General features: G+C 39.8%; 3 protein-coding genes and 1 long non-coding RNA gene across 7 annotated transcripts in view; 2 read left to right on the top strand and 2 right to left on the bottom strand.

Annotated features, from left to right (window-relative positions):
- Positions 1-12,094, bottom strand: part of LOC110980430 (uncharacterized) — a 32,084-nt gene extending 19,990 nt beyond the window's left edge. For all 3 annotated transcript variants that reach the window (XM_087132422.1, XM_087132423.1, XM_087132427.1), the window contains exon 1: positions 11,882-12,094. In XM_087132422.1, the coding sequence (XP_086988548.1) occupies positions 11,882-12,094 (213 nt within the window). The remainder of the gene's footprint in view (positions 1-11,881) is intronic.
- LOC147799899 (uncharacterized) lies at positions 314-6,023 on the top strand. The gene is made up of 4 exons (XR_015424433.1): positions 314-1,151; positions 1,771-1,876; positions 3,719-3,852; positions 4,277-6,023. It is a non-coding gene; the product is annotated as an uncharacterized LOC147799899 (long non-coding RNA).
- Positions 12,095-12,286: 192 nt separating the features above from the next.
- On the top strand, positions 12,287-16,927 carry LOC110978309 (tyrosyl-DNA phosphodiesterase 2-like). Of its 2 annotated transcripts, none has more exons than XM_087132428.1 (6): positions 12,287-12,526; positions 13,264-13,436; positions 13,653-13,808; positions 14,631-14,841; positions 15,390-15,566; positions 15,706-16,927. In XM_087132428.1, exons 1-6 carry the CDS (start codon positions 12,287-12,289, stop codon positions 16,057-16,059), a joined length of 1,311 nt encoding a protein of 436 aa, XP_086988554.1. In that variant the 3' UTR covers positions 16,060-16,927. The 2 variants fall into 2 exon arrangements, with proteins under 2 accessions (XP_086988554.1, XP_086988555.1); XM_087132429.1 differs by having other exon boundaries at positions 12,318-12,526; positions 13,155-13,436.
- Positions 16,384-21,086, bottom strand: LOC110978310 (histone H3-like). Its single transcript, XM_022233212.2, has 4 exons — positions 20,734-21,086; positions 19,692-19,801; positions 19,489-19,563; positions 16,384-18,582 (listed from the first exon to the last, which is right to left on the bottom strand). Exons 1-4 carry the CDS (start codon positions 20,942-20,944, stop codon positions 18,448-18,450), a joined length of 531 nt encoding a protein of 176 aa, XP_022088904.1. The 5' UTR covers positions 20,945-21,086; the 3' UTR covers positions 16,384-18,447.
- Positions 21,087-21,249: the final 163 nt, after the last annotated feature.

Here is a 21,249-nt window from a genome sequence, read left to right as displayed (position 1 = left end):
TTTCAATCCCATTTTTGTCTGCTTTGCCCCCAGATGGGTGCCCCTGAATCTACAGAGATGATCCTGGGCCATACTGACACAATTCCACCATTTCCTGGCCCAAACAGACCCCTCTTTTCGAAACAATCTCTGGGGGTACTTTTTCTGCGCCTCGGCCCGGCGGAGAATTTTCCTTGAATTGGGACACTGCACCCACAAATGGTACACGATATGCGGCAGCACTTTCGACCGCATGTCCGATGTAGGGTCTACAAGCTCTACAGACTCTACACAATGTTATCGAATACGCCCTTCAAATGGTGCACGATATGCGGCAGCACTTTCGACCGCATGTCCGATGTAGGGTCTACAAGCTCTACAGACTCTACACAATGTTATCGAATACGCCCTTTGCGAGTAGACTGACGCCTACCTCCCGCCTAACGTCTTGGGCATTGGTGTGTAATGGGCACCGTCCAACACGTGCACAATTGCTTTGGCTCATCTGGCTGAGCTGAAGGTTGCCCGCGATTTTGCCCGTGATTTCATGGAGTAAAGGGAGGCAGAAATGTTTCCACTTTGCGGTACTCCGTTCCACGATAAACTGAACGAATTTTTGGATGTTTTTAAGAAAGCAGTTTTTCTTGATGAATTGAAAAAAAAATACACCACGGGGCATGGCCGATTATCTCGCACTTTTTGGCGCACCTCATGGATCTATGTAATTTTTACGGAAACCTCTTCAGAATGATGATAGGAAACTCAAAAATAAAATCCACAATTCCGTCGCGAACCAGTTTTAGCAAAAAACGCCACCCAAAATTTCAAATTTTCACGTTTTGGGTGCAGGAAAGTGCGACATGAAATATTACGTCATCGTTTTTACACGGCCAATCAATGAGACTTTTATGGTCCAAATTGAGGGTTTTGCCTTTCTCCAAGAAGAGTTGGATCATGGAGGTAGGATGAAGTTCCTCGAGTGTGCCGGCAGGTGGAAAAATGTGCAGGAATCGGCAGAGGCTAAAATCGTTGAAAAAGCAGAGATGAATCTCGGCTTGTCCTTCACGTCCAGTGCACACGTCATACACGCAGACATGGTAGAAGACATAGCGCTGTCAAAGTTAGGCCTAACACTCCCGATGATCAACTCTTTAAGGTAGCCTGTTTATAGGGCAAGTATAGTTCTTTTATTTTTATAAAGCGTTTTGATACGTCCCCGTCGACAAATGCACAAGCTCACAGGAGGCAGTAGTAGTAGGCAGGAATTATTTGAGTCCATTCCTGACTTCAAAATAAATTCACGTGTTTGTCATTAAAGTAACACTGACTAAAGTCATTTAAGCGTCTGACCACCATGATCATGACCACTCTGGCTGCAACTTGTATTCTTATGCAGGGTAGGCTACAGTACAACCACAACGTACATTATACGTTTTGCTCGCTTCCAGTGAATGCCTTTTAAAATTTGGAAAAAGTTTCATATAGGCCTGCAAAGTTCATTCAGTTTTGTCTTTCATAGGCCTAATCAATCAGTCCATAGAAATCAATTACAAGTCAGGAAAGTCAATATTAGCAGTGAGAGAGTACAAGCATTTTCAATGAAAACAGAATTGTATCAGACCAGTCTCATACGGTTTGTAAACAGGATGTCAAGCGAACTTTGTATATGGAACTCTTTCCTAAAACTTTTTTGCCTTGACAATGATAGGCCTTTATTGTAGTAGTCTGTCCTGTGTAGGCCCTAATATTGTAATAATATCCTATGCTACCAAATCTTTTTTTTTAACACAGGGATTTGGATACCACCAGAAAAGCTACATGTATAAACGCTTCTGTGATGTTACCTTGATAGGCCGTGCTGAACGACATCCAAAGAAGCGACCACCTGAGAGTGAAGGTGTGTACCTCTTCATTTTTGTATAGAGTCATCACTGGTTGTTGTCACAATTTCAATAGCACCGAGCATGCAGAAAAACTAACTACGTGACTTCACATGTTGTTGTTTCATAACCTGTTGGAATTGATAATCTGTGAGTTTGTTTTGTCATATATTAACAGAGACCTTTCATTACTCATGTTTGTGCGTACTTAAGTGGATGGTTTCAACTGTACAACCATTCTTTTTTTTTGTTTCATTGTTGGAAGGTCCGATTACAAGACTATATCTACTGAAATTTTAAAAAATTGGCATTTTGGAATTGTCATGTATCTGATTTGCTACTGTTCACAGAGGTTTTAAGTGCCCGCAAACAAGTTCAGTAAATCATTTGCATTTTTTGAAGCTGTTGCTACTATAGTGTCACAGTATGCTTGAGACTTTTTTATCAGATTGTATGTGATAAACACAAATACAGTGTCATCTCGCTACTCACAATCTCGCTGGTAAAATGCAGTCAGCCTATCGTAAATATCGTAGTGTGGAAACAGCTCTTCTGCGTGTTTACAATGATTTGCTATTGGCTGTTGATGAGGGTCGAGAGGCCGTTCTTGTGCTGCTTGATTATTCAGCAGCCTTTGACACAATTGATCATCATGTCTTGCTACAACGCTTACATCACCGCTTTGGCATCAACGACTCTTCCTTGGAATGGTTCACTTCATATTTTGCAAACCGTCAACAATCTGTGCTAATCAATAAGATTTCATCTCCCTCGCATAATGTTAATACCGGAGTGCCACAGGGATCTGTCCTAGGTCCACTATGCTTCACAATGTACACATCCCCACTGGAAGATCTCATCGCATCATACGGCGTCAGCTGCATGATCTACGCTGACGATATTCAACTCTACGTCACCATGACAGAGCAGCAGCTTCCTGACGTCATTCAGCGACTAGAGTCATGCCTCTCACCCATACAATCTTGGTCCACTGCCAATAAACTCAAATTGAATAGCGACAAAACTGAAGTCATCCATATCACCTCTTAGTTTAAGCACCATACTCCAATTGAAAGTCTTCGCATCTCTGACTGCTGCATCAGACCTGTCACCTGCGCCCGTGACCTTGGAACCATCATCACGTCAAACCTCCGAATGCAAAACCAGGTCAACAACATATGCCGCTCTTCTTATCTAGCTCTCCACAAGATTAGACAAATTCGAAATTTCCTTGACAAACAAACGACGGAAAAGCTTGTCCATGCTTTTATCTCCTGCCGCCTTGATTTCTGCAACAGTCTACTACACTGTATCCCCGATTCTCAAACCTCGAAACTTCAGCGCATTCAGAATTCAGCCACCAGACTTGTTACCCGTTCATCATCTAGGCAACATATAACTCCTATTCTGCGCAGCCTTCACTGGCTACCTGTCAATGAGCGAATCGTTTTCAAGATTCTACTCCTCACTCACAAGTGCATCCATGGTTCAGCACCAGCATACCTCCTTGAACTTATTCAAGTACATGTATACGAGCCACAACGCACCCTCTGTTCTAGTTCAACATTGCTGCTCAGTACACCTGTCACTCGCACTAAGACTTATGGATATCGTTCATTCAAGTATGCATCACCATCGCTGTGGAACTCTCTCCCACACCATATCAGAACTGTCAAAAATGAAAACGAATTTAAGTCACTACTTAAAACTCACCTGTTTCATTAATTGCTTTATTTCATAATATTACTGTGAAGCGCATTGAGATGTGCTATGTGATGCGCTATATAAGAAATGTGTTATTATTATTATGTGGAGTCATTTTAGATTTTAATTGAAAATTTTGGATTTTGCCTTTTCAGGAAGCCATCAAATACCCAGTCTTTAGAAGAATTGGTGACGATTTCACAGTGACGACGGAGATCATTGCAGGAGTTGAGGAGTTCGTCGGTCATCTATACAAACAGTTGGATTGTTCTGATGTGAACACTGCAAGGTACATGTTGATCTGAATTACATGTAGTGCTTTTTTCTGATGTGAAAAAAGTTAGAGAAACTATACGGCTACTTTTAGAGTGACCATCACAAAATGTCCTATTTTGTATTAGGGTATTACTTCCTTTACTTGGAATACAAAATGCTTTCAAATTAAGATTGTTTTCAGAGAATTGTATTCTATCCCAATATTCAAGTTACACAAAAATTGCTCACACTAATAAATCCGAAGGTATACATGTGCACTCAAAGTTTTCCACGAAGTCCTTATTTTCAAACATTGAGTTTGGTTGTGTTTTGCAACTAATTGAAATCTAAATAGATTCATGTAACTGATTGTTGTGCATATTCAGAAAAAATCAAGTTTCTAATCATAATTGATGCTTTTCAAGCCAAAAGACATTTCTCTCAATCTATTTGTCCAGATACAACCTGTTGCAGATGGGAACTGGGATGAAGTTATCAATGCCTCCAAACAAGGATGCCTTGTGCCTTCATGTCAAGAGGGCAAACTACCAAGCAGCCATATACAAGAGAGCCCTGGATCCGCATCCTGTGGTACCATCTCCACACGGACATGGATGGAAGGTCAACAGCGATGACATTTTCATCCACTGGATGGATCTTCCACCTGCTCCCAACAGTGTTATGGAATTAGCCCATTGTCCGTGCAAAAAAAGCCAGTGTGCCAAAGGAAAATGTAGCTGTCTTGAAAACAACTTGCTATGTACCGACTTGTGCAAATGCAGCAACTGTGAGAACATGCAAAGTGACCAGCAGTGTACTCTACCAGAGAGTGATGATTCCGATGTTGACGAGTACCCTTAATCCCTTACAGCTTTCTTCATAAATCCTGTAATTGTTCGCATGAATTAAATTTTACTCTGTTTCAATCCTGAAAAATTTTTGGAGCATGTTAATTGGAGGTTTACCCTCTGTCTCAGTCCTTCAAAATTATCGTTTATTAGCTATCTTTGTGCTTAGGCAGGGCAAGTGGCATTCTAAAGCAGAGTGATTGCTTCCCAAATAAATTTGGGATGGATTTATATGTATGCAGGACTTGGAGCATTGACAGTGGGTTTCCAAAGATAATACATTTGATGAGGATGTTTTGAGGCAAGTAGAAAAGCAATATTCATTTAGGCCACCGTTTAGAAATGATGCCCAAGGTTTGCTTCAGACTATGACGAACCTCGAACCAAGACTAGCCGTAATGTGACTGTATGCCATCATGATAAATATCCTTAGTAGTTTGGAATAACCCTTCTGTTGTGTGAACAGAGACAATTTCACAAACCAGCTCACCAGAATTTTCTGTGTATTTATGCTAGGTTCGTATGTGACAGCGAGTATGCCATTGTGGTAAATTTCCTTATTATTTTGGGAAAGCCTTTATCTTGTGTGAACAAGAGACAATGTCGCAAACCAACTTATCAGAATTTTCTGAGTGTTTTCATGCTAGGATTGTACTAGTATTGTCTACATGTATGTAAATAATTTTGTCCTTTTGAAATGCAGTTTGGTCGGTTGTGGACTAATGAGAACATGAAGTGAGTCAGACATAAAAACTGGTACATCTTGTCATTTCAGACAAACAAGCCCCTTACTGCAAATGAACGTGCAATTTGCGAATTTAGACCAAATGATTGAAGAAATATTTAGTCTTTGCTTGATCTAGTTTGTGAATGAGACATGTACATCATCATTCATTGATATCAATATCATGATGACATTGACAGTTTTTTAGGTTTTCAGTTCAATGGGATAATTTGCCAACAGATGTCTACTTTCAGTATGGTGTTTGTGAATCATGAAGCATTCCTCTCATTTAGGTACTATGAACCTTCAGAGTTTTGGAGGTGTTACATTTGGGATATCATAATTACAAAGTACAAAACATGAATGCATTCCTGGTGACTGCTAAAGTTTGTGCATGTGATAAACTCTTCCCTTTTAGATTAAATTAATCAAGAAATATTAATGTTATACAGGTAACACTGATAGTCAGTGTCAGCATGTGTATTTCAGTATACAGAAGAGCCACTTTCAATTTGAAATATGACTTGTGTTTCTAGTAATTTGGAAGCAGGTGTTTTTTCCTTATATGGAGTGAAGGTGCGGGTATATGAAGTACAACGGAATAAAAGAATTAATGAAATTTTCTTGAAAAAAGTGATAATTTACAAGAGTTTATTTATTTAAAGGGTTTCAACAAGAAATACATGTACATTTGTGTACTAGACATGTTAAAAATTAATTTAACAAGGAAATACATTTTTCAATATAAAGAGCTTGATGTTAAAGAAGAGTAAGAAAACTTCAATGGGAATAGCATTGTGATAAATCTACCAGATACTTTGCAATCGACACTTTTGGACAAAGTTTTACTACCTCAGCAGACACAGTCCCTTTTCAGCAAGCAAGAGCAATACCAAAACTTTCCCCATAGAAAATGTACATGGTTTTCTAACCCCGGCCAATAGAGGGCGCCCTTTTTACATCGATAATTAAAATGCAAATATTTTAATAAATGGTGAACTTGGGATTGTGGATTTTGATCTTTTGTGATCCATAAGGTCTAAACTAACAACTGGCAGTGATTCCACTTAGATCCAAGAGGTACGCCAAGGAAATTGATTTCCGAGCACATTTTGCTGCCGTGGCCCGTGGTCTAAACAGTTTTATAATCGATCTGATTTCATCGTTTATAGGTCAGTTTTATTTCTTTTATTTGGGGGACTTGCTCTAGGCCATTCACAATCAAGGATATTCAGTACAGACTATTCCATTGTTGTAATTTGATTTGAGAAAAAAATATTTTAAAAATGTGCTTAATATACTACATCATGTTTTTATTTCATTATTCACCTTGCTTCATGGAATGGCTATATGGAATGCCTATTTCTGTGTCAAAACGCCTCTCAAAGATATCCCGTTAACGTTTTTAGGATACAAGAATGCTCATTTTGCCACAATTTGTAATTAGGTGGTAATTTAGATGAAAATGTTCCCTAATGTTAAGAAATACTTTTCTTTGCAGGACTGAAATTGGCAGACCTGTAGCTACATTTAATTTCAGTAAGGGCTATATGCAATGCCTATTTCTGTGTCAAAACACCTCTCAAAGATATCCCGGTTTTTAGGATACAAGAAAGCCCATTTTGCAGATGAAAATGTACCCTACATGTTAAGAAATATTCTCCTTTTCTTTGCACGACTCAAATAAGCAGATCACTAGCCAAACTTAATTTCAGTAAGGGCTGTTTGGAATGACTATTTCTGTGTGAAAACGCCTGTGAAACATATTCCTTTTTCAGGATAAAAGAATGCTAATTTTGTCACAATTTGTAATTGCTTGATAGTTTAGACAGAAATGTAGGCCTACCCTACATGTTAAGAAATATTTTCCTTTTCCTTGCATGACTCGAACCAGCAGATCACTAGCCAAACTTAATTTCAGTAAGGGCTATATGAAATGAATATTTCTGTGTCAAAACGCCTCTGAAAGATATCCCGTTTTTAGGATACAAGAACGCTCATTTTGCCACAATTTGTAATGAAGTGTAAAAAGGAACTTCGTGAATTTTTCAGTCAACATTTATTTTGACATGCTATCTCCTTGAATATGTAAAAAAAGGAAGTGGTGTCCATACCTTTTACAGGCAGAACTTAAAGCATTTTTTTAAAATTTGAATATGCCAAATAATCTTTTAACTCTAGTATTACATGTATATCAATTGCGCAAAATAAGTCTCAGTTGAATGTCACTTGGTCCATGCATATGCCATGGTCCTTTTGCTATATTTTCTTTAATCAGCAATTTGACATATCTAACAGTAATTCAAATCAAGTTGCATAGACGTATTCTGTAGTGTAAAATGTCCTGTTAATCCTATTATTGCTCTCAGAATAAAGATCAAAAGCCACGTCGACCACTCTGATGATTTTCACCTTGTGATAATTATATTTGCGATTGGTACTTAAATTTGTGACAAATACTTAGCTGAACAAAATCTACAACTAACTCCAAACACTTGATCTTGCATTGCACAAGGATTTGTGTATTCTTGAAATGAGGATTACTTATACTCCCCTCAACTCAAATTTCAGATTGGTTGGTATAAATCTTCTCCCCATTTTTAATGCTTTGCTAATTAACACGGTATTTTATTCAATGAGAAAAGGATGGCAGTCACGCCATCGACATGTTAATTGCTGAATTTCTATACATGTAAATTTTCCGATTAATTAGTGACACGAAGCAATTACAGACTACTTCAAAGACAACATTGTCCGTCGCCTTCGCGAACAACGAGGGATCATAGAAATATTTCTATAAATCCTGAATTTGGACTGATAGTTTCTAGTTCGAGGTATTTCTTTCACCACCCCCCCCAAAAAAAAATTGCAGGCCTATTTTAAATTTGGATAGAGGAGGGCAGCTACGTTCAGAGCTTAGCGCAGAGTTTTAATATTACATTGGGGGTGTCATTGGGAAAGGCTGATAAAAGACTATCGGGCTAACCCCCATAAAACTGAAACGAAAAGTGATCTGCTGGCCATAATCTTTAATTTACATTGAAAAAAAAGAGGCCAATCTTTTCCCTATAGAGTCAACAGGCGGAGCTATTTCGGTCTGATTTTACACTGTTTCCTACATGGGTGCGTATGTGATAGTGCAACCTGTCAACTTGCAGCTCCCATGGCAGCAGACCAAAAGGGGGCGTCTTGTCCTTTTTTTGTGAGATATTTACCAGTTTAAAAAAATGGCGTTATTTTTTTTGTCTGCGGAAGTTGTCAACAAATAAAGATTACTGCCAAATTTCAGAGTAATGTTCACCGTCCATCTCGTGTTGGGTTCGTGTAGGGTTTTTTGCACAGTGTTTCACAGTGTAGAGTTTGTGGATCTCGGCCTCGCCAAAAAAACAAGTTTCCGCAGTGTGCACGACTCAATGGAGTAGGGTTTGCCACTCTCGTGTAGGATTCGTGTAGGGTTTTTTGTACAGTGTCTTATGGTGTAGGGTTTGGGGATCTCGGCCTCGCCCAAAAAATACAAGATTTACCTGGTGTGCACGACTCAATGGAGTAGGGTTTTCTACTCTCGTGTAGGATTCGTGTAGGGTTTTTTGTACAGTGTCTTATGGTGTAGGGTTTGGTTATCTCGGCCTCGCCAAAAAATACACAATTTACCTGGTGTGCACGACTCAATGGAGTAGGGTTTGCCACTCTCGTGTAGGATTCGTGTAGGGTTTTTTGTACAGTGTCTTATGGTGTAGGGTTTGGGGATCTCGGCCTCGCCCAAAAAATACAAGATTTACCTGGTGTGCACGACTCAATGGAGTAGGGTTTTCTACTCTCGTGTAGGATTCGTGTAGGGTTTTTTGTACAGTGTCTTATGGTGTAGGGTTTGGTTATCTCGGCCTCGCCAAAAAATACACAATTTACCTGGTGTGCACGACTCAATGGAGTAGGGTTTGCCACTCTCGTGTAGGATTCGTGTAGGGTTTTTTGTACAGTGTCTTATGGTGTAGGGTTTGGGGATCTCGGCCTCGCCAAAAAATACACAATTTACCTGGTGTGCACGACTCAATGGAGTAGGGTTTGCCACTCTCGTGTAGGATTCGTGTAGGGTTTTTTGTACAGTGTCTTATGGTGTAGGGTTTGGGGATCTCGGCCTCGCCAAAAAATACAAGATTTACCTGGTGTGCACGACTCAATGGAGTAGGGTTTGCCACTCTCGTGTAGGATTCGTGTAGGGTTTTTTGTACAGTGTCTTATGGTGTAGGGTTTGGGGATCTCGGCCTCGCCCAAAAAATACAAGATTTACCTGGTGTGCACGACTCAATGGAGTAGGGTTTGCCACTCTCGTGTAGGATTCGTGTAGGGTTTTTTGTACAGTGTCTTATGGTGTAGGGTTTGGGGATCTCGGCCTCGCCAAAAAATACACAATTTACCTGGTGTGCACGACTCAATGGAGTAGGGTTTTCTACGCTCGTGTAGGATTCGTGTAGGGTTTTTTGTACAGTGTCTTATGGTGTAGGGTTTGGGGATCTCGGCCTCGCCCAAAAAATACAAGATTTACCTGGTGTGCACGACTCAATGGAGTAGGGTTTTCTACGCTCGTGTAGGATTCGTGTAGGGTTTTTTGTACAGTGTCTTATGGTGTAGGGTTTGGGGATCTCGGCCTCGCCCAAAAAATACAAGATTTACCTGGTGTGCACGACTCAATGGAGTAGGGTTTGCCACTCTCGTGTAGGATTCGTGTAGGGTTTTTTGTACAGTGTCTTATGGTGTAGGGTTTGGTTATCTCGGCCTCGCCAAAAAATACACAATTTACCTGGTGTGCACGACTCAATGGAGTAGGGTTTGCCACTCTCGTGTAGGATTCGTGTAGGGTTTTTTGTACAGTGTCTTATGGTGTAGGGTTTGGGGATCTCGGCCTCGCCAAAAAATACACAATTTACCTGGTGTGCACGACTCAATGGAGTAGGGTTTTCTACGCTCGTGTAGGATTCGTGTAGGGTTTTTTGTACAGTGTCTTATGGTGTAGGGTTTGGGGATCTCGGCCTCGCCAAAAAATACAAAATTTACCCGGTGTGCACGACTCAATGGAGTAGGGTTTTCCTCAATATCTTCTGGTGTAGCCTAGGACTTTGTGTTCAGATATGTATGTGATGTACATGTACGGTACATACATGTACATGACGTATCACAGCATTCTCTGTTCAGCTTGATCTATTGCTGTTCAGAACTGTATTGGTTTGAGTGAACAAATTCTTCATCTGCACACAGCATATGTGTAGGGTGAGTAGGGTTTTGTAGGCCCTACAGAAAACATGTGGTCAAAAATGTTACCGCATATCGTGCAGGGTATCACGCCCTTTGCGAGTAGACTGACGCCTACCTCCCGCCTAACGTCTTGGGCATTGGTATGTAATGGGCACCGTCCAACACGTGCACAAGGCTTTGGCCCACGGACGTATATAAAAAAAACCTGGACTTGCAACGCCTTTGTATGAAAAAGAAGCCAACCAGCGGCCATTTTACCGAGCCGAATACAAAGGCGTGGGTTGGCTCCCTACTATTGACGTCAGGAAGAACAAAGGCGGGCATTACCAGGAAAGCCTTGTATTCGGCTCGGTAAAATGGCTGCAAGTGGATTCAATGACTCTATAAGCTGATTAAGGGCATTGCGAGTCCAGATTTTATTATACACGTCCGTGCTTTGGCCCACCTGGCTGAGCTGAAGGTTGCCTGCGATTCTGCCCGTGATTTCATGGAGTAAAGGGAGGCAGAAATGTTTCCACTTTGCGGTGCTCAGTTCCGCGATAAACTGAACGAATTTTTGAATGTTTTTTAAGAAAGCAGTTTTTCTTGATGAATTGAAAAAAAAAATACACCACGGAGCATGGCCGATTATCTTGCAATTTCTTGGCGCACCTCATGGATCTATGTAATTTTTACGGAAACCTCTTCAGAATGATGATAGGAAACTCAAAAATAAAATCCACAATTCCGTCGCGAACCAGTTTTAGCAAAAAACGCCACCCAAAATTTCAAATTTTCACGTTTTTGGTGCAGGAAAGCGCGACATGAAAAATTACGTCATCGTTTTACACGGCCAATCAATGAGACTTTTATGGTCCAAATTGAGGGTTTTGCCTTTCTCCAAGAAGAATTGGATGAAGTTCCTCGAGTGTGCCGGCAGGTGGAAAAATGTGCAGGAATCAGCAGAGGCTAAAATCGTTGAAAAAGCAGAGATGAATACCGGCTTGTCCTTCACGTCCAGTGCACACGTCATACACGCAGACATGGTAGAAGACATAGCGCCACGCAATGAAATTCGCAACGCTTGTTATTTATCCTCCTGAAAATATGCGGGACAAGTTTCGGATGCGATGTCCTATCAAGTCTATTTAATCATGGAGGAAGTGTTCCTTCCTCTATGATATAATGGAGACCAATGATTACTTACAATATAGGCCAACATGATATATAAAACCACGAAAAAAAATTTTCAAAAATGATACCTTTTTCTGCCTCATTTCCTTCCTTCTGCTACTTCGAGAACCTGTTGATGCTGTTCGATTTACATACACGTCGCTTTGGTCGATCATGTCGGTACCCTCCTCCATTGTGGTCATGGTGTTGGTTGCCGCTGTTGTCGGTATTTCTTGAGAGTTGTTTGACCTTTCATTTCGCCGCTTCCTTGGGCCATTTGTATTTGATTTTGTTCCTCTCATGTTCCAAATGTTGTACTTGACAAAATTATCGATAGAAACAAATTAAAAGACCTATATGCAGCCACAAACGTAACGATCTTTCAAAATCAGGATGCAGGAAACACTCACATTTTGTTCCTAGGGCGCGGCCATTTTGTTTTCCGGCTCGTCCATTTTTGACTATGAAAATAAATGGTCACCTGATTTTATCACATGACTTGGTTCAGCTCTTTCATTTGTAGTCGTACACAAACAAATGACATATGCCTTCGTGTATTTCGGGATTTTTCATCCACTGATGGAAAAAAATCCTTCGGAGAAATGGCGTCAGATGATGGAAATTCAGCTGTGACTGCCTTAAATCAGCAATTGAGCCAGGAGTTTGCAGATATTACAGAGACTGATCCTGTTATAGCTGTGTCTTATTTGGAAAAAACATCTTGGAAACTCGAGGTCAACCTTTAATTTGTTAACAGTAGGCCTACGTTAGCGTTGATTCAATAATTGTGTTACGCCCCAACTATAGCGTCTGTTCCACTGTCCCAACTATAGTTGGGACCGTCCCAACCAACTGTAGTGCTGCAGTTGGGCTGGCCCAATTCCCAACTATTGTTGACCAATTTCTATTGACACATATACATTTAATCTAAAATATGGCAATTCATCTGTGACCATGGTGACATGACATTGTACACAATACGATTTTGGAACATACCGGGCACATGCACACTGGGACCACTGTGCTGTCGTTGGGCCGGCCAACTATAGCATGCTAGTTGGGACAGGCCCAACTATAGTTGAGACTGGCTCAACTATAGTTGGGACCGACCCAACTATATTTAGTTGGGAATGACGCCATAGTTTTGGCATAACATTTGCACTCTTGTTAGTCTCGATATTGATAGCTAATTAATTGTTCAGCTCTAACTGGAGCTCTCAAAGAGTATTACAAGTAAGCCCTGATATTTTCTCATTTTATTTCATTTATTTATTTTTTGATTCACTTGGTTATTTTTATGTTAGAGGTGGCCTTGGATCAAGTTTCAGATACATGCCTTCACATTTTCTTTTAAAATGCTAGCCTCCGAACATGTTGGCCGATCATCCAAGCCTGTCTTTACTTTACTGGATTGATGACTATTTCTTGGTGGCTGGATCATGGAGGAAGCATTTCATCTGTATTTAAACAGGATGCTGTCAACATGTTCTATGACAGTGATCGGCCAGCAGGAGCCGCTGATGATAATGGTGATTCGCAGGGGGCAGAGACTTCACACAACCCTGCAGAGGAGGGGGAGCCATCACATGAAACCCACCAAATCTCCGAGGGGGATGGATCTCAGGAATATGCTTCAGTAAACCGGTTAGTATTGCCATGTTGAAGACTTGAAGTCACTACTCAATACAGTATTGTCATACATGGTGCAGAAAACTAACTCTATCAACAACAATAAAGTGGCTATGGATGATAGACACTTTGGAAAATACATGTGCTCTACTGTTTCGAGTACCAATTTTGTTTTCTTCCCTTTGGAGAATGTGTAGAGTTCATTAATTAAGCTTTAAACTCTTGTTACAGAAAACAGGCAGATCATACAGCCCAAGCATCCTCATCAAAGACCAGCGAACCTTCCCTTCTTTCCAGCAGAGTTCGTCTTATCACGTGGAACATTGATGGTTTAGATGAGAAATGCATAGGACAGCGTACCCGTGCTGTATGTGAAATCCTTAAGAGGTTGGTGAAGTGCCTTGAAATCAAAGCTGTTGTGTGTCACCCTGTGGCTTGCAGATAGAATTCATGATCACAGTATCAGAACCTTGCTGAGGGTGCATTCAGTTATCTTCCGTGATGAGTTGACTCAGGTTTAACCTTGTCTCCACAGTCCCATTTGCTTGACACGGCACACATGGCCATCCCCAGGTCTGGTTTTGCTCTGTGTTAGTTAATTGAACACATTATAAAACTGATGAATCCCAATGCAGTGTCCACCAAAAGGTTGCCATGGAGAGGACTTTTTGTAGCCCATTGTTGGGAAGTAGTCAACAAGGGTCTGTTCACTGAATTTGAATTGTTCCCATGTTTGTTTGAGTGTTGGTGTTAATTGATGGCTTTTGTGAGGCAAGAAAATTGAAGGAATGCCTTTATCTATCAAGTATTTCCGCAAGGTATCTACTGACAGTCACTCAAATGGAAATTACAGCAAGTCAGTCATTGTTATCGACCGTAAACTTGAAAAAAATGGCCTGTCTGTGACTACCTGTGTGTGGCACACTGTATTGTGAGTCACCTGTATTGGGTGTCAGCAGCTGATAACATCGTCATCTGTCACACTACAACACCTGAATAAACCACAAGACCTTGCTTACTACACGTGCTTAGGATGGAATGTAGTGCTGTGGTTCTTGGCACTGACTTATTGAATTCCACTCTTACAGTTGTAATAGTTTCTTCTCCTGGGCCACCATCTGTGAGCAACTTTTTCTGGATGTCAGTGAAATATTTGTTCTCTGAACTTACACATACCTTACCTTCCCATCTTTTTTTTTAAATTGAAAGGTATGCTCCAGATATCATCTTTCTTCAAGAGGTCATACCAGAGACTTGTAAGATCATCTGCTCTCAGCTAAGTAACTACAAGCCCTTTCCTGCTTCTGATGAAGCCTACTTCACTCTTATTCTCCTAAGAAAGAGTACAGTCACTTGTTTATCTGACAAGATTGAGAGCTTTCCTGATTCAGCAATGCTCCGTGCTTTACAAATCGTAGATGTAAGTTACTGGTATAATTTTATTTCAGACTCGCTTCATAGGTTAGCGTAACAGAGTATATTACTCATTCTTTGCTAAAGCTGGTGTGATTCGTATGCAATAATTCAAGGTTGAGGGTTTTAAGCATGTCATTTTCATGACCAGATGCTCAAACACTTCAACAGATTTAAAAGCCTTCAAGAGTTTTGTTTTCCAAACTCGAAAATCTGAAGAGAGAAAAATCTGTTTGGATGGGGAGGAGTCATTTATTGAACATGTGGAAGGGTATCAGTGGGGGAACGAGGAGGGGAAGTTCCCCACCCCCCACCTGAGACATGTTGGCAGTTTTTGTAGGATTTGTGTGCAAAACACGTAAAATGCTGTTTCTACTCTTTCTTGGGGGGGAATTTCTTTCATAAATTAAAAAAAAATTGAACCTTCATTCTTGAAACAACATTCCAATATTCCCCCCCCCCAACTTAAAACCTTTGGATTTGTACCAGAAGAGTTTCCCAAAATTTAACTAATATGAAGTTGTTCAGTGCACCGTTTTGCCCTTTCCTTCACAGTGTAAGTGTGCCGGTATTGATCTTCGTCTCATGTCATCCCATCTTGAGAGCACAGGTGAAAATAGGGCAGCTACGGAGCGACAAAAACAATTCTCTCGAGCCGTCTACTTGATGAAAACAGCTCCTCCAGAACAAACAGTGTTGTTTGGAGGTGATACAAATCTACGAGATAAAGAGGTTGGTGAAATTTCATTTTGATGTTGCCAAGTATGACTTGAATTTACTCTGTGAATCTATTCAGACATCTTAACCTGTTAACACCCTTTTTAGGAAAACAAAAATGGTACTAATTAAAGGATCTGAATGTTGGTTACAGGTGAAGAAGTTTGGCTTGCCGACATACATTCATGATGTCTGGGAGATGATTGGATCCCCTTCAGAGAGCAGATATACCTGGGATCTGACTAACAATGATAACTTAGACTGGCCATTCCCAAACCGACCACGCCTTCGTTTTGACCGCCTTTATTTGAGGCACCCAAAAACGATGTCAGAAGTCCTAGCACCAAACACGTTCGATCTTCTTGGAAGAGAACGGCTCTCATGCAACAAGTTTCCAAGTGATCACTGGGGCATTGTTTGTGATTTTCAGGTAAAAACGTCCCCACCACAGGTTGCAGAGGGGTCTCCTTCCAAAAAATTTAAATCTTTGCATTCACTTGGACAATAAAACAGATATTTTCCTTCACTGAGTACTTTTCAATCTATAGATGTCTTCACAACAAAAAAAGATCCAGCATGTCCAAAGCCTGGCGTCTGTCATTACAACGTACATGTACTTTAACCACTTGACATCAGATGATGTGTAATCACACATAATTTCCTCCTTTGTTCCACGGAGAACGTGTACACTCATTTAAGAGTTCTTTTTTTTATTTCTGCAACTCATGTATTAACGCATCATGCTTGATTGGGTCCAAGCACAGTTGCAAGACTGAAGAACTTTCTAAAAGAAAATCTGATGCTAACTGGTGAAAAAAATTCAGAAACCCTGTTTGTCTAGTTTCAAAAAAGTCCAGAATTGTTTATTATTATACACAAATTACCATCTAAAAGATGGCCAATAAAAGATGTCATTCATCTGGTACAAAGCTTAACGATAAACACTAAGGCTTGTCTTCAGAAGAGTGGCCAATCATTACATGTACACATATGCACCATATATTGTCTTCAATGGTCATCCTATCAAATTGCATTCGATTGCTTTCTAAAAGAGAGGAAACTTGGGTAGAAAGTGACTAAAATGAAATTTACATTTATATACATGTACAATCGTCATGCATGAGACACACCTTTTAAAGTCAGTTTCATATTAAAATTCAGTGGAATGCTTGAGGGTTTGTAATCATCATAGTGGATAAAAAATGGATGTACAAGTCTAGCGATCAAACTGTAAAGGAATTTCCAAATAAAAATGTTGAATGGATTAGGATAAATGCTGTCATGTTTACATCCAAAATTAAAAGTGATAAACCAGATGCTTTGACATTCGGAGGAAGAACTGGCCTGAAAATTTCAATAAATGTGATGTCATGAAACGGCCAATGTGTGTGTTTCTTCTTTGTGAGCAGTTTTGATGAAGATGATACCAAAGGAGAGATTGAATGTGATTCGTTTGATCAATTTAAAACTCACTGTTACTCCCACACACCAAGCAGCCTTTGATTAAAGAAGAGTCAACATTTCAACTTTTCAATTGTTCTATACACTGTACATTTAACTGAGGCAAATTAAACTGCAGAGGACCAAAAAAAAGAAAAAGTACATGTATATCAAACTTTTTTGAGGGGAAATGCACATCTCTATCCAGAAAATACAAACTCCAGTGGTTGAGCAACAGCACCACGTGCAATGCACCTGTATGCATACGCTAAAAAAGCAACTCAAAACTGTCATTTGTTAAATGCCCCTTTTAGAATAAACATACATGTACATGTCCTTTGGATTACACTCCTTGGTGCATGTACATGTATGAATCCTACCCTGGGTCAATAGTTTATGTACATGATCCCACAAGAACGTTTCCAGGGTGAATCCCGAAAATACTGGTGATTTTTCCCTCAACTAGCGACTGGGCCCTACCTTCCTCACACCTGTAAAGAAATTAATTCTCCATGCCTCCTTGATGTGAAGGACCTGAGAAATGATTACCTAAACTTCAATGCTCAGAACTGAATATATATGTACATAAACAGTGATATAAACTGCTATGAATTTCCAAACCATTCTTGGTACTGTCAAGGACAACCTACATGTACGTGTGAACTTTGTAGTTTGAGTTTATTTGACTAAATTAAAAAACATGCTTGATTCAAATGAAACAAAGAAATATACATTTATTTACAAGATCAGTGCAAGTCTAGTAAGTTCACGAAATTGTAACTTTGAAACCTAAACTAATCATAAATCCCTACAAATGAAGTAGCAGCAAGGAGTCATTCACTTGTTCATCATCCAAAGAGCAAAATATACATCCATGAAAGAAGTAACTTTGGGTGAAAAGTTTGATCCCAGTCAATTCAAGTAACATTAGTTCCACAGCACTTGTTTGAATTATACAGTATAAACAAATTAAAAAGACAGCATCTCTGCTTCTGTTTGACTGGGCCAGTAGTGAAGTCAGATTGACTGAGACTAACAAAATATAGACCAGTGGCTCAGCAATGACAAAATTCAGATGGGGAGTCTCAATGGTAACTCACGAGATTCGTAAAAACTTATTAACAGTCACAAACCATCATTTGTACAGTGAAACACTGATAAGAGGAACATTGCTACTATACAATGTCTTGTTCATATTAAAATAAGGACAATTTGAGGTCCCAAGTCTTTGTTTCTCTGGTTTTTTTTAATTACTGATTATTCAAGGTACCAATTATAACAAGGTGATTTGAAAGTCCCAAGGACCTTGTTATGTAGTATTGTGTCAAAGTTGGGTTGCTATGGCAAAGGCTCTACGAATGTGGTTGGTATCCAAATGAATACATTGGCATTTAATTACTGTTTCATAAGCTCTTACTTTGGAAAACAGAAATTATCGAGCAGGTCCCAGCTTAGATTACCCCAGTCCGTCTTGACGACCTCGTATCCGACGAGCTAGTTGGATGTCTTTAGGCATGATGGTTACTCGCTTAGCATGAATAGCACACAAATTAGCATCCTCAAACAAATGGACAAGGAAAGCTTCAGATGCCTGGAAAATAAGAAATAAGACCTTAAGATGAAGTAAATACTGTTTAAGCAAACGAATTTACCAGTGGTGAGATTGAGAAATGATAAAAATAGCTGAAAACAGCTGGAAAAAGGCATAACGAAGCTGAACTGTGAAAATCTCCTACACTTTTGTTCACAGCCAGTGAGGAAAAAAAGCTGAAATCCAAAACAAAACAAGCTGAGATCAGCTAAAAAGCTGGGAAATCTCATCAAATTTACTTTATCTCACAATAATTTTGAAAATTACAATTGAAGTCATATTTGCACTTTTTGATGCAATGCACAAGATAAAATTAATGCAATAGAAACATTTGATTGAGTCCACAATTTCATTTTCACCACACCAAACAGAAGTTACAGGAGCTCAGTTAACTTTGTTTCCAGCTTTCGTTTCACTATCTTAGAGGGTATTTTACTGCCATCTTGGTGTTTATGCTAATGAGCATCTTCATATTCACAAGTAAACCCTGTGATGCCATTCCGGGAAGCAAGCCTCAATGTTACATTGTTTTGTACACAAAGAGGCCCTGCCTTTTTGTAGATTTTTGCTGTACTAAATTTTCTCTTCTTACTGATTCCTTGTGTTTATGTGCACAGCAATTAGAAAGCACCAGTATATTCTGGGCTGACAATTTGAACATAAAACCAATGCACTGAACTACATGTATGTCTTTGCTGGATGACATCACAGCAATGGCTCCCTCAGTTGTCTAGAAATATGTCGATAATTTCAATTATTGTAAAAGTGCACTTTTCAATACATTTAACCAAAAAAATGAAGAAGAGTTTCATACATTGAAGAAGAGAATAAAGTTGCTGAAAAATTGTGTCTAAGAAAAATCCATTGCAGCTTCACTTTAAAGAACATCTTGATTCATTTTTTTACCTCTTGTAGAGCCATGATGGCCGCTGCCTGCCACATCAAATCATGATGAGAAAATATACTAGCCACTTCACGAACCTACACGTACACAAACCAAGAAAGAAATATACATATATCATTTGTAATCCATACTTGGTTTCCTTGAATGCAGCAAGAATACAAGTACCCTACAAAGCAGTCCCTATCTCGGACTCCAAATTGCTTACCACTCGTGCAAATGGAAGTTTAGCAATGAGTAGATTGGTCGACTTCTGGTAACGGCGAATCTCAAGCAAGGCTTTGGTTCCTGGTCGAAATCTGTGCCTCCTGCGAAGTTCTGTGGGAGCATAAATTTTTACAGAACTGAAACATCATAATAACAAACAAACATTGGAAGAAACAGAATCTATTGGCCTACCTACTGTAGAACAAATACATGTCAGCAAGACAGGTCTAGGCCGAGTCTTGCTCACTAGACAAAAATTGAAAAAGTTTAGCATGCCAGAAACACAAAGTATGCATAGATATCAACAGCATGAACATAGAATATAAAGCATGAATAGAGACTTCCAGTCGAGGCTGAGAGAGAGAGAGAGAAACAGATGAGATTTTGATTTGTTTTAGATCATGTTATCACTTCCTGGTGGCTGATACCACATTACATGTATTTTTATGATGCCCTTATGTGGAACTCTTACCGAAAGTTAGGCATTTTTCTCAGTCCCAGATTCATGTCTTTTCAGCATGTTCAGCTAGGGACAAAAATGAGTGAGGGTGCTGTTTGTTTGCGAACTCATTTTCCTCAATAGCAAATTGTCATTAAACTTGGTCTTTTTCCGCAGGTTCTAAGCCCTAGCTCCTCTAATTAATTTCCAATTTCCAAATTTTTGAAATTTCAAGCAAAGGCAGCATTTAATTCATTGAAACAAGGCATGAAAAAGAACAAACATATGAATTTTAAGCTTTTCTGTCAAAATCCACGTTCATTTTATGTACAAAAAAAAACCCGACAGTTTGCCCTGCATTACACACCATGTACACACGTAAGCTGAGTCCAACATATGTAATCAAAACTTATATCAAAATGTTCCTTATGACATCCTCTCCAAGATCACTTGAAAAACAAAATAGACAAAAAATTCATGAGCCTCACGTCATGTCATGATGTAGTTCAGCATGTTCAGCATTTCTACAATTTTTATTGAAATGATGAAAAAAAGTGGACAACTGGAGGCAGGATGCATGTAACGTTAACACTCTTCTACATACCAGTGCCTGGGACACGAGGCGGTACGTTAAACATTCCCCCACCAGGCGTTGGTTGCCTACTCTGTGGACCGCTGGACGGTAAACTGTTGGGTGACACGACAGGTCGAGGTGACGGTGGACGCGGTCGATTGGGTTCTCTCCTCTTTGGAGTCAGACCCTTTCTTCGCTTTCCTCCACCAGTCTGTCGCTGGGCCTGATTTGTCCGAGCCATGATCAGAAATAACCTTTGAGTCACTTTTCGTTGATTATACTCGCCGTAGGTATCAGTTTCACTGTTGTCATGTCATCTGATGAGATTTCGTGAGTAAATTTGGCTCAGAATCCGCAGTTCGAAAATCTGCGCCCGTAAAATGGCGCCATCAAACAAAAGAGGGCGCCCTATAAAAACGGGCCCCGACAGAGGGCGCTAGAGGTGAAACAATTTTTCCTTGGGCTCCAAAACTTACAATACATTACCACGAAAAGGTTATTATTTGTTTTCTGAAGCTGATCATTTATTTTCCAGAGCTGAACAAC

Source organism: Acanthaster planci, linkage group LG02, assembly GCF_054643075.1.
Source record: "Acanthaster planci isolate LZ-2023a linkage group LG02, COTS_SCS, whole genome shotgun sequence".
Lineage (NCBI taxonomy): Eukaryota > Metazoa > Echinodermata > Asteroidea > Valvatida > Acanthasteridae > Acanthaster > Acanthaster planci.
The sequence above is the reverse complement of the archived record's forward strand: the minus strand, read 5'-3'. Positions and strand labels throughout refer to the sequence as shown.

Coding starts and splice junctions, on each gene's coding strand:
- LOC110978310 (XM_022233212.2), bottom strand. CDS start 20,944: ATGGCTCGGACAAATCAGGCCCAGCGACAGACTGGTGGAGGAAAGCGA. Junction 19,802..20,733: donor GCCTCGTGTCCCAGGCACTG/GTATGTAGAAGA, acceptor ATGCTCCCACAG/AACTTCGCAGGAGGCACAGA. Junction 19,564..19,691: donor AACTTCCATTTGCACGAGTG/GTAAGCAATTTG, acceptor GTGTACGTGTAG/GTTCGTGAAGTGGCTAGTAT.
- LOC110978309 (XM_087132428.1), top strand. CDS start 12,287: ATGACTTGGTTCAGCTCTTTCATTTGTAGTCGTACACAAACAAATGAC. Junction 13,437..13,652: donor GAATATGCTTCAGTAAACCG/GTTAGTATTGCC, acceptor CTCTTGTTACAG/AAAACAGGCAGATCATACAG. Junction 13,809..14,630: donor GTATGTGAAATCCTTAAGAG/GTTGGTGAAGTG, acceptor TTAAATTGAAAG/GTATGCTCCAGATATCATCT.